Source organism: Apodemus sylvaticus, chromosome 23, assembly GCF_947179515.1.
Source record: "Apodemus sylvaticus chromosome 23, mApoSyl1.1, whole genome shotgun sequence".
Classification (NCBI taxonomy): Eukaryota; Metazoa; Chordata; class Mammalia; order Rodentia; family Muridae; genus Apodemus; species Apodemus sylvaticus.
Genome location: NC_067494.1, coordinates 30,466,960 through 30,480,301, shown reverse-complemented (window position 1 = coordinate 30,480,301; position 13,342 = coordinate 30,466,960). Strand labels below are relative to the sequence as shown.

The 13,342-nt window shown below is 43.2% G+C and overlaps 1 protein-coding gene across 5 annotated transcripts in view; it reads right to left on the bottom strand.

Annotated features, from left to right (window-relative positions):
- Positions 1–10,225: 10,225 nt before the first annotated feature.
- The window catches only part of Sash1 (SAM and SH3 domain containing 1), a 234,238-nt gene continuing 231,121 nt past the window's right edge, over positions 10,226–13,342 (bottom strand). For all 5 annotated transcript variants that reach the window (XM_052169284.1, XM_052169286.1, XM_052169283.1 and 2 more), the window contains exon 20: positions 10,226–11,827. In XM_052169284.1, coding sequence (XP_052025244.1) covers positions 11,564–11,827 — 264 coding nt within the window. In that variant the 3' untranslated portion in view covers positions 10,226–11,563. The remainder of the gene's footprint in view (positions 11,828–13,342) is intronic.

Below are 13,342 nucleotides of genomic sequence, written 5' to 3'. Positions count from 1 at the left end.
TGATATGCTAACTTGTGTCTTGAGAATTCAGAGCTTCTGGATTAATTAATATCAACTTATCAGTGATTGCATTCCATGTATATTCTTTTGTGATTGGGTTACCTCACTTAGGATGATATTTTCCAGTTCCAACAATTTGCCTAAGAATTTCATGAATTCATTGCTTTTAATTGCTGAATAGTATTCCATTGTGTAAATATACCACAATTTCTGTATCCATTCCTCCATTGAGGGACATCTGGGTTCTTTCCAGCTTCTGGCTATTATAAATAAGGCTGCTATGAACATAGTGGAGCATGTGTCCTTATTGCATGTGGGGGAATCCTCTGGGTATATGCCCAGGAGAGGTATAGCAGGGTCCTCTGGAAGTGTCATGTCCAGTTTTCTGAGGAACCTCCAGACTGATTTCCAAAGTGGTTGTACCATCTTGCAATCCCACCAGCAGTGGAGGAGTGTTCCTCTTTCTCCACATCCTCGCCACCACCTTCTGTCTCCTGAGTTTTTAACCTTAGCCATTCTGACTGGTGTGAGGTGAAATCTCAGGGTTGTTTTGATTTGCATTTCCCTAACAATTAATGATGTTGAACATTTCTTAAGGTACTTCTCAGCCATCTGAAGTTCTTCAGGTGAAAATTCTTTGTTTAGCTCTGTACCCCATTTTTTAATAGGGTTATTTGGTTCTCTGGGGTCTAACTTCTTGAGTTCTTTGTATATATCGGATATTAGCCCTCTGTCGGATTTAGGGTTAGTGAAACTCCTTTCCCAGTCTGTTGGTTGACATTTTGTCATTTTGACAGTGTCCTTTGCCTTACAGAAACTTTGTAATTTTATGAGGTCCCATTTGTCAATTCTTGATCTTAGCGCATAAGCTGTTGGTGTTCTGTTCAGGAACTTTTCCCCTGTGCCCATGTCCTCAATGGTCTTCCCCAGTTTCTTTTCTATTAGTTTCAGTGTGTCTGGTTTTATGTGGAGGTTCTTGATCCACTTGGAGTTGAGCTTAGTACACGGAGATAGGAATGGATCGATTTGCATTCTTCTGCATGCTGACCTCCAATTGAACCAGCACCATTTGTTGTAAAGGCTATCTTTTTTCCATTGGATGTTTTCAGCTCCTTTGTTGAGGATCAAGTGACCATAGGTGTGTGGGTTCATTTCTGGGTCTTCAATCCTATTCCATTGATCCACTTGCCTGTCATTGTGCCAATACCATGCAGTTTTTATCACTATTGCTCTGTAGTACTGCTTGAGGTCCAGGATACTGATTCCCCCAGAATTTCTTTTACTGTTGAGAAAAGTTTTAGCTATCCTGGGTTTTTTGTTATTCCAGATGAATTTGAGAATTGCCCTTTCTAACTCTATGAAGAACTGAGTTGAGATTTTGATGGGGATTGCATTGAATCTGTAAATTGCTTTTGGCAAGATGGCCATTTTAACTATATTAATCCTGCCAATCCATGAGCATGGAAGATTTTTCCATTTTCTGAGGTCTTCTTTGATTTCCTTCTTCAGAAATCTGAAGTTCTTGTCCTATAGGTCTTTCACTTGTTTGGTTAGAGTCATCCCAAGATACTTTATACTGTCTGTGGCTATTGTGAAGGGTGTCATTTCCCTAATTTCTTTCTCAGTCTGCTTATCCTTTGAGTATAGAAAGGCTACTGATTTGCTTGAGTTGATTTTGTAACCTGCCACTTTGCTGAAGTTGTTTATCAGCTGTAGTTCTCTGATAGAGTTTTTTGGGTCACTTAAGTAGACTATCATATCATCTGCAAATAGTGATAGTTTGACTTCTTCCTTTCCAGTTTGTATCCCTTTGACTTCCTTCTGTTGTCTAATTGCTCTAGCTAGGACTTCAAGTACCATATTGAAAAGATATGGAGAGAGGGGGCAGCCTTGTCTAGTCCCTGATTTTAGTGGGATAGCTTCAAGTTTCTCTCCATTTAGTTTGATGCTGGCTACCGGTTTGCTGTACATTGCTTTAACTATGTTTAGATATGGGCCTTGCTTTCCTGTTCTTCCCAAGACTTTTAGCATGAAAGGATACTGAATCTTGTCAAATGCTTTTTCTGCATCTAATGAAATGATCATATGGTTTTTTTCTTTGAGTTTGTCTATGTAGTGGATTGCATTTATGGATTTCCTTATATTGAACCATCCCTGCATCCCTGGGATGAAGCCTACTTGATCATGGTAGATGATCATTTTGATGTGTTCTTGGATTTGGTGGCAAGAATTTTATTGAGTATTTTTGCATTGATATTCATAAGGGAAATTGGCCTGAAGTTCTCTTTCTTTGTTGGATCTTTGTGTGGTTTTGGTATCAGCGTAATTGTGGCTACATAGATCGAGTTGAGTAGTATTCCTTCTCTTTCTATTTTGTGGAATAGTTTGAAGAGTATTGGGGTTAATTCTTCTTTGAAGGTCTGTTAGAATTCTGTACTAAAACCATCTGGTTCTGTGATTTTTTTTGGTTGGAAGGCTTTCTATGACTCCTTCTATTTCTTTAGGGATTATGGGACTATTTAGATGATCTATTTGATCTTGATTTAATTTTAGTATTTGCTATCTTTCTAAGAAATTGTCCATTTCCTCCAGATTTTCCAGTTGTGTTGAGCATAGGCTTTTGTAGTACAATCTGATAATTTTTTGAATTTCCTAAGTTTCTGGTGTTATATCTCCCTTTTCATTTCTAAATTTTGTTAATCTGGATACTGTCTCTGTGCCCTTTGGTTAGTCTGGCTAAGGGTTTATCTATCTTGTTGATTTTGTCAAAGAACCAGCTCCTGGTTTTGTTGATTCTTTGTATGGTTCCCTTTGTTTCTACTTGATTGATTTCAGCCCTGAGTTTGATGATTTCCTGTCTTCTACTCCTCCTGGGTGAATTAGCTTCTTTTTGTTCCTGAGCTTTCAGGTGTGCCCTTAAGTTCTCTCTCTTTAGGTTAGGGAAGTTTTATTCCATAATTTTGTTGAAGATATTTGCTGGTCCTTTAAGTTGTAAATTTTCACTCTCATCTATGCCTATAATCCTTAGGTTTGGTCTTCTCATTGTGTCCTGGATTTCCTGGATGTTTTGGGTTACAAGCTTTTGCATTTTGCATTTTCTTTGACTGTTGAGTCCATGGTTTCTATGGTATCTTTGGCATCTGAGATTCTTTCTTCTATCTCTTGCATTCTGTTGTTTATATTTGCATCTACGGCCCCTGATTTCTTCCCAAGGTTTTCTATCTCCAAAGTTGTCTTCCTTTGTGCTTTCGTAGTTGTTTCTACTTCTGTTTTTAGATCCTGGATGGTTTTGCTCAGCTCCGTCACTTGCTTGTTTGTGTTTTCCTGTAATTCTTTAAGAGATTTTTGTGTTTCCTCTTTCATGACCTCAGTCTGTTGACCAAAGTTCTCCTGTATTTCTTTAAGTGATTTTTGCACTTCCTCCTCATTGGCTTCTCTTTTGACTCATATTCTCCTGAATTTATTTAAATGATTTTTGTGTTTCCCTTGTAAGGGCTTCTAACTTTTGATCATTTTTCTCCTGAATTTCTTTGAGAGATTTATTTATGTTTTTCATGTGTTCCTCTAACAGCATCCTGACCAGTGATTTTAAATACAAATCTTGTTTTTCTGGTGTGTTGGAGTATCCAGGACTTGCTGTTGTTGGAGAATTGGGTTCAGATGCTGCCATACTGCCTTGGTTTCTGTTAATAGCATTCCTACATTTGCCTTTAGCCATCTAGTTCTAACTGGTGGTAGTTGGTCTTGTTGTCACTAGCTGGTGCTTCAACCTCCTGTGAGCCTGTAAGGCTATTTCCGTGACACTGGATGACTGGGTTTCCCCTGGCACAGATTGCTGATGTGCTGCCTTCCTCTAGTGTGCTGTTGGAGCCCTGCTGTGTCTTGCCCCAAGCAATGTTATACTTGGTTTGTCTCAGTGAACCTGGTGCTCCCCAACTGCTCTGTCATGGAGCAAAGATGGTGACGGGTAGTCACTCCAAATGCTGATCACTCTGTAGGGCACAGGACCCATGACCAGCTGGCACACAGACGAACCACCTATCTGGCCAGGTCCTGGGCACAGGCAGATCCCCCAGCGGTTTGCGCCCCCAGAGATCTTAAACTCAGGATATCTCAGTACCTGGTGCTGCCTTTCTGCTCTGTCAGGCAGCGAAGATGGTGCCTGGGAGTCACTCCCTGTGCTGATCCCCATGTAGGGCACAGACCCCACAACAGGCTGGCATACAGACGAACCGCCTCTCTGCCCAGGTCCTGGGTGCAGGCAGACCCCTGGCAGTTTGTGCCTCCAGAGATCTTAAACTCTGCATGTTTCTATAATTAATATATTGAGCCTAGCTTCTCAGAGCTGTTAGGATCCAGGTTTGTACTCTAAAATCTCTAGTAACAAGAAGCCCCAGGTGCAGGGGGCTGGATTGCTCAGTGATTAAGAGAATTTAACTGTGTTTCCACAGGATCCCTAGTTTGTTTCCTAGCAACCATAACAATTGGCTCACAACCACTTTGAATTTCAGTTTCAGAGGGATCTGGTACCTCTGGCCCCTAAGGGATATAAAATAAAGTTAAGAAGGGGGAGGAGGAGCAGGAGGAGGAGGAGGAAGAGGAGGAGGAGGAAGAAGAAGAAGAAGAGGAAGAGGAAGAGGAAGAGGAAGAGGAAGAAGAAGAAGAAGAAGAAGAAGAAGAAGAAGAAGAAGAAGAAGAAGAGAAGAAGAAAAGAAGAAGGAGAAGGAGAAGGAGGAGCAGGAGGAGGAGCAGGAGGGGAAGGGGAAGGAGAGGGAGGGGAAGGGGAAGGAGAGGGAGGAGGAGAAAGAAGAAGAAAAAGAAAAGGAAGACAAGAAGAGGAAGAGGTGGTAGAGGAGGAGGAGGTAGAGGAGGAAGAGGAGGGGAAGGAGGGGGAGGAGGGGGGAAGAAGAAGAAGAAGAAGAAGAAGAAGAAGAAGAAGAAGAAGAAGAAGAAGAAGAAGAGGAAGAGGAAGAGGAGGAGGAAGAAGAGGAGGAGCTGACACCTTGTAGTGACAGTCTAAGACTCCAGAATATTCAGAGTGAAACAGATGACGAGGGGAAGCCTAGAATGGGAGGAGCTGGTAGTGAATAGGGAGTACTGTCCAGTACAGAGGAGGCCAAGACAGTTCTGCAGAAGCTGAGAGTCCACTGATGGATTCAGCAGTCAGAGTGCCTTTGCTGTTGGCGTCAGTCAGGGAACCGTGAACAGGCAGGGAGGAGTCAACCATAGTCCCTCAGGAAGAAGAGACCTGTTTGAGATGTTTGGCTGTGAGGAGCATGGGTGAGCAGCATCCAGATGGGAGAACCGTGGGGCACGAGATGCCTGCTGATGAGCCCTCTTCCTGGCAAGATCAGCAGGCAGCCCTAGCTCAGGGACAAGACCAGGCTTGTTTTGGTAGAACACCATGTAGCTTATGACAGTCAGTCTTCAGTCTGGGATTCTTGCCAAAGAATTGTGCCTCTGGTGGCACTGGAGAGGGAATCAGCTTCCAGATCAATCTGGTTGGGAAGCTGACGTGACATGCACACACAAAAGCATCTACTTCACTCAACAGGCTGTAAAGATACCTGGGGCTACAGAGGAACAAATAAGAGTGGAACATTTTCTTTTTCCTTTTTTCCTTTTTTTTGTTTTTTCAAGACAGGGTTTCTCTGTGTAGCCCTGGCAGTTCTGGAACTCACTTTGTAGACCAGGCTGGCCTCGAACTCAGAACTCTGCCTCCCAAGTGCTGGGATTAAAGGTGTGTGCCACCACCACCTGGCGAGTGGAACATTTTCTAGGATTAAGGCTGCATGAGACATTCTAATGTGAGTTCTATAAGAAAGCAAGCTGAGCAAGCCAGGGAAAGCAAGCCAGTAAGAAACATCCCTCCATGGCCTCTGCATCAGCTCCTGCTTCCTGACCTGCTTGAGTTCCAGTCCTGACTTCCTTTGGTGATGAACAGCAATGTGGAAGTGTAAACAGAATAAACCCTTTCCTCCCCAACTTGCTTCTTGGTCATGATGTTTGTGCAGGAATAGAAACCCTGACTAAAACTCTTGTGTATTTTTTTCCTTTACATTTGATCAATATTTATCAAACATTACAACAAAGCTGTATAATGATAAGCATAGAAAAATTTCAGAAATTGCTATGGATGTCAGACAAGTATTCAGAAGGAAATTAAACTTTGGCTCTCTGCTTTTGGAAGTTGACGTGCTCTGCCTGCCGAGGAAGACCCAGAGGTTTGCAGTACCACACGGGCCGTGGCCAGGGCACCACCACGGGTTCATCTTGACAAGTATCCCCAACTTACTCTGCGGAAAGTTGGCACAAGATCCTGCCACTGATAGGACAATGTGCTTCACCTGTCAGGCTCCACACTCCTAGGGAGCAAGGCAGCTAGTGCAGGCGAGCAAATGCTTTCCCAGACAAGACTGGGCTGCCTCACCCTCCCTGCATTTGGTACCCAACCAGACTGTTCCGAGGCTTAGGGAAAGATGATGCTAGGCCTGTCTGTCCTGAGGAGGACCATACCATTCAGTGGAAGAACCGAGGTTAGGGGTCTTTGGGGCACTTCTATCTTGGGAGGCTTGAAGATACAGAGAGGAAGATCATTCCAAGACTTGTGATATTTCAACCTTTAAAATGAGACATTTTTTAAAATGATGTCCTCATTAGAACTTTATATGTTCATAAAAAATTTGTTATTGAAAAAAACAAAACAAACTAAAAAAAAAGCCATAAAAAGCAACCTACACAGTAAGGTGCACTTTAATAAAATTAATAAGTGCCTTTAGACTACTTGATCATGATTTAGAACATATGCAGCTGTAAGCCCTCTGACCCACTTGCTAAGTGATGGAGGTGTTTAGGAAATTCCTAACAGCTTAAAAAAAAGATAGACCTTCAGGGTTAGAGAGATGACTCAGATGGTAAGATCACTGTCTGCTCTTCCAGAGGTCCGGAGTTCAATTCCCAGCAACCACATGGTGGCTCACAACCATCTGTAATGGGATCTGGTTCTGAGTCTTCTGGTGTGTCTCACACACCAGGGTACTCACATACATAATTTTTTTTTTTTAAGAAAAAACTGAAAACTGAAAGTTTTCAAACTTGCAGAGTTTTGATTAAATACTCTGCACAACAGAATACTACATGGCCTTTAAGAGAGTGGAACGATGTTAGTGGTAGGTTTCCAAGATCTATTCATTTAAAAACGAATGAAGAATAGACTCCTTTCTCTGTGGATTGCACACGGCTTTATGTAAACACGTCTGACAAGCTAGGGCAGCCCCGCTGAAATGAAGCCACTGTCAGGACAGGCGAGGGGTTTTGTCTTGTTTCAAGTTCATGCACTGTATGCTCAAGAAATGTCATTGCTGGCAGCCTCTTTGGGGACGGGTCCAAAGCTCAATAGCACAACACTCTCCTGACATATGCAGCTGCCGGGGTTTAAGCCATGGCACCACAAAAAACCAAAGCAAAGCAAGCTAAATCAGGATTAGTATACCAACCCTGGTCCATCAACCTTGGAAAGACAGCTTTGTCAAGTTGGCTGACTCCTAGACTATCTCAACCTGATTTATTTTCTCACTATTTCAGTAGATATGACTTTGGTTATTCAGTTTCGCCGGGAATCATTGGTCGAGTCAATCACTTCTATGGCGACAGATTCTTCATTTAAGCATGAGCTTAAGGGTAGAGAGGTCCTCCAAACATTTCTCTTTTGAAAGGTGCCCCGATTCTGACTCACTCTAGTGTACTGGAGAAGAAACCACTACGAGTGCTGGCAAGGTGAACAGTATGCTTCCGGTACCGGAAATGAGCACGGCCGGGGAGGTGGCTCAGTGGGTAGAACGCTTGCTGTGTGAGCTGCTGAGGATTGAGCTCGGATACCCAGAGCCCAAGCAAAACTGGGAGCAGTAGCATGGTGCTCCTACAGTGAGATTAGAGGCACAGACAGCTCGGGGGCGGGGGAGGCGGTGGCAGCTGGCTGAGAGGACACAGCAGTTCATAAACAAGAGACTCTGTTGCTAACAAAATGAAAGTCGAGAGCCTTGAACCAAGACTGCACCCCCTCCCCCACCGTCGCATGTGCGTCATGGCACATGCATGCCCACAGACACGTGAACACAAACACTGACACCAGGCAAACAAAGATTCTTTTTGAGTCCTTAAAAAAAAGAACCCTGTACAATTAATATTCTCACAAACACTACACTTCTCAACCTTTAATTTTTCTTCCATCATTGGCGCGCCACAGGAACCACCAAAGAAACAGATCTGACTGAAGAAATTTATTGACTTTTTCCCCTAGGTACATAGATGACATAATTATAGACAAGTTTTGATACACAGGAAAACCCTTCTGTCAACCTTCCTTTTTTTTTTTTTTTTAATTGGATCATCACAATAAGTTTTTGTTTTGTTTTGTTTTTTTACAATTTTAAAACAATACACAGTTTTCTTGGGCTGAAGCAGTTGCAAGAACGTATTGGTATTGGTATATTACAGCTACTTACAATGTTTAAGAATAGCAATGGAGAAAAATAAGTTATTTAAATATTGATTTCATATACAGAAAGTGCAACGTTGTTAGTTGTCATATAACTTGCTTGACAGTTTGTGGGTTTTTTTTTTCCCTATCAATTTTAAAAATCAAGATAACATGGACTCAAGACAGACTGTTTTCTGGAACCTCACTCAGTCCTCACACAGCAGTCACTGAGGCATCTGCTTCTGTTACACTGCAGCTGGGAGACACACTGTACATATCAGGGACTCATTTCTCACAGAGGAATCATTTCCAATTTCATCCACACCTGGGGTCAGGACAGAGAAACAGGGCCCCCAAATATGCAAGGCCATGAAAAGCTATTTGCTCTCGTTATCTGGGAATGTAAATAGTTCAGGCAGCTGCTTCCTCTGCAGACAGCCGAGACACACCAATCCCACGCATCCTGGGGAGCTACCTGAGCCGAAACGCCTTTCCGGGTTAATTTTGTGCTTTCCAAAGACAACAATTTTCACCATCATTCAAAATTCTTTACCCAATGCAACTGATCAAAAGTGGCTATTGCTAAAGCTGGCCACCTGTCTGCTAACAGCCGCAGGCAGCCCCGAGTCTCCTCAGAGTCATACGGAAAGTTCAGGCTTTGCTCACAGCAAATGAAACATTCAAAGCAAAAGAAAACCAAACAAATAGGATACAAGGAAAGAGAAAGAAAGAAAGAAAGAAAGAAAGAAAGAAAGAAAGAAAGAAAGAAAGAAAGAAGGAAGGAAGGAAGGAAGGAAGGAAGGAAGGAAGGAAGGAAGGAAGGAAGGAAGGAAGGAAGGAAGGAAAGAAAGAAAGAAAGAAAGAAAGAAAGAAAGAAAGAAAGAAAGAAAGAAAGAAAGAAAGAAAGAAAGAAAGAAAACTCAGTCCCTTCAGGTCAGACATTCACACTAAACTCATGGTCCCTGAATATAATTCTCTATGCAAAGGCAATGATTTCCAGAGTGATAAAAGCTACTGTTTGACATTCTCAAGACCTCCGTGATTGACTTAAAACAGAAAACCCTACATACACCAAGGATGAACTAAAACCAGGAGATTCCCAAGAGATTCTTCCTCCTCCTCCTCTTCCTCCTCCTTGTTACCCCAATGTGACTTTTGCATAATCTCTCTCTTCGTTCAGCTAAAATCAGAAGGGCAGTCTGTTGCAAGGTCAGGCCAGGGTTACTTCAAAAGCAAAAGGAGAAGCCTGTTTTCCAGTGCCAACCCTACCACAGCATATGAAAGTGCTGGGTGCTGGGACTGGCAGAGAACCCTGCACCCCTACCCACTGGGTGGGCTATGCCTAACCCGGAAGGCCAACCATGAGTTCTTTAGAGTCCAATAGGAATCTAGTGCCTTTTAATTTTTTATCCTCAACTGCCTCAACTTCTCTGTATGGCACCGTATAGTAGTCAACTGGAAGTGAAGAAAACAAACATTATTATTATTTTTTAATGCATACTAAAAATGTGTGTGGGGTGAGGGACGGGGATCACCTGAGATTTTCCTCAGAGACATGGATCCAGCTACATAAAGCATATGGCCAAGATGGCTTTGTTATTCATAAAAATCACTTGCCCTTCTCTCCTGAGGGAAACCAAGTTTTAATATACCCAATGAAATATCAGAGGACTGATCTGGGCCTGGCATTCAAAGTGCTTCCATGATAACTTGAGACTTCACATTGTGCTTGTAAGAATGTGAAGGAAAAAAAAAAAAACACTTTGCAAGCAATGGAGCATGTGTACCTGTCTAAATTTGCCAACTGCTTACATGGAAATCGTAGTTGGAATAAAAACAGTTGAAAATATGCAATATCTAACACACAGCTGATGTGGTTTATCTGGCTCCATAAGGAATCTTTGCTTGAATTAAAATAATTATCTAAGTAACAAATGAAAGGTAATAATTATAGAACTGGCCCAAAAGAAAAAAATTAAAAACATACAAACAAAAAGAACTTTAAATGAGTGTAAACTACTTCCCTTTTTTAGGAAAAAAAATCTTTCTGAAATATGCAACTTACAATGACTTTCTGCAAAGGTGATCCGTTAGCTGATGAATAGATTTGGGGATGGATGGGGTTAGGATGTTAAGTTAAATACTGCAACACCATGGTCACGTGATGGTGACTCAGTAAAGTGAGAAGACTGAAGGGTCGTCACTACACATGCACGAGAGGACCTGTGCCCCTCTGGGAATCCCGACCGACTCTTACTGAATTTGTAGTTAGTTCAAAAACTAAAAGTCAACATGAAATGTGTGCCTGGCAGTCACCCCTATATAATAAGCTGTGTTAGAATGAGAGTGATTTAAAAAAAAAAAAGGTTATTTTTGCTGGAAACATCCCAAACACGTTAGATGGCAGTCTCTAAGCTGAAGATCTGGGACTGGAGCTAAGTAAGGGTTGTGGACACTAGATAGATAAACTGGTTAAAAGTTTATATTAAGGCAAATAAAAGCTAATTGCTAGAAAGCAATTCAAATGTCTCTCGTTTATCTACAGGAGAGGAGGACTGCTCTGTTCGCGATAGAGTCAGCTGTTGCAGCTTCTGAACAGATGAGCATGGTCAACAGTGTACAGTAACTCCAGAGTCTGTCGCTTTGGCCTCGCTATGCCCATCGGACTCGGGCATCCAGCCGGGTGACCAGGAGATGCGCGAGCGCACACCAGGCACGAGCGGGCTGCCTCGTGCGCCTAGCACTCTGCCAGCCCCAAGACAGGCCGGACGCACAGTGTTTGCAGGGAGTCCGCACCTCGGCTCTTCCGTGTCTGAAAACAGAAGTAAGTGCTTGTCTTGCCTTTGGGCATCAAAGAGGACCGCACGGATTTCCTCGGAGGGGCAGGGGAGGAGGACTTTTCCGGAAGAGAGAGGGAGGGTCCTCGGTTCTGAGCCCTAATCCCGCAGTTCGCAGTTCGTGAGCCCCGGGTCCTTTGCTTCCCGATCAGGTCATCCCCAGCAGATGCCGAGGGAGGGATTGTATCGGCTTCCTAAGCACAGTGAGAGGCTGCCTCTTGTCCAGGGAGGGCCACGGCAGGCCTGGCTACATGGCCTCGGGGCTGGGGGGCAGTTTGAAGAGTCTGGCTGCGGATATGAGTTTCCTTATGTGTCGCTCCTCGGTGATGCCGGCGTCCTGAAGGCAAGTGTGGGACAGGGAAGGCACTTGGCTCAACGTGCTGAACCCTGCGTCGGAAAGGGCGCTCGTGTACATGGGCAGGCCGATGGAGATGAGCCAATCCGACACGGACGCCACACATCCGGGAGACAGGGGCTTTCTGCAGATTTCCGTCAGCCCACCACTCGGGATCTGTAGGAAGAAAGCCACGTCAGGAAGACTGCACAGGTGTCGTGAGTTACCTACCGTTTGAATGACTGGGAGAGATTGCACTGCAAGACGTCATTGCTAAGAGATGTCAAAGTCAACAGTAAGAACTTTGCACAAAAATGTAAAAGACTTTTACGGAACTACCTCTAGGAGATTCCAGAAGGAATTTTGGGCTAGAATCAAACCCCAATTACGTGTGTAAGGCTCCAAGCTGTAGGCATTTACGTCTATATTGTTATTTTTGTCTCCATGAAATCCCTTAACTAAGGTGAATTACAGAGACAAACTTGTATGACAGTGTAAAAAAAAAAAGGTACTCAATGGGTAGGGTTTTTATAAAATGTATTTTCTACTGTATTTTGACTCTATATAAACAACCGGAAAATTAAATATTTAAATGTATATCGTTAACCAACAATTTAAAACTTAATAATATTGAGCTGAATAGGATCTTAAAACCTTTTTTCTTTTTTGTTTTGTTTTTCTTTTCTTTTCTTTTCTTTTTTCCTTTTTTTTTTTTTTTTTTTGAGACAAGGTTTCTCTGTGTAGCCCTGGCTGTCCTGGAACTCACTCAGTAGACCAGGCTGGCTTCAAACTCAGAAATCCGCCAGCCTCTGCCTCCCAAGTGCTGGGATTAAAGGCGTGCGCCACCACTGCTAAGTGCATAAAGGCTGTCTTTCTGAAGGAGATTTGCAGGGTGTAAAAGCCTACACAATTTTGTACAATTGTGTACGTACTCTGAGTCACAAAGATCAGAGGTCAGCGGTCAACTTTCCCTTCCTTTCTCAAGAGCTATCTATCCATCTTTTACTTTGAAAAGGGGTCTCTGGCTTTCATCGGGACTTGCTGATTCAGCAAGGCTGGTGCTTCCTGAGCTCCTGGGAGCTGCTTGTCCCTGCCCTGCCCCCAGCCACCACCCCCAACACACACAGGATCACAAGCGTAGGCTATGACGCACAGAGTTTTTCACATGGGTCCTGGGGACAAAGCTCAAGCAATCATGCTTATGTCCTCTGCTTGGCGAGCCGCCGCGCCAACCCTGACTTTGTATGGTCCTGCTGAAGCAAGCTCTCAGCAGAGAATTAGTCCTCAGGCAGTGCCGGAATGTCCACAGGCATGCTTTAAAGCAAGCTGCTCTTCACTACATCACTTAAAATACAGGAAAAAAGGAATACACCCTAAACATTTACGGATAGGTAATCGGCTAAGCCACGGGGTATTCACCTAATACAAATCTTGAAATTTTGATGATAAAAAAACGTTTTACTAAGACAGATTCATGATCTGATAAGCCAAAGCTATCAGGCTTAGAACTGTACCCTCACTAGTGCACTAGAAATGTCTAGTTTAAAATTGAGAAGGTGAGATTCTACACACTCAGGGCATAGGGCATGGCGTTTGGAGAAGTGCAAAAGTCACACGATAATGAGGCCAAGCTACTAGACAGACATTAATTACTTCACTAAGCCACACGCCTTCCTCTCGTTTAATAAGAAT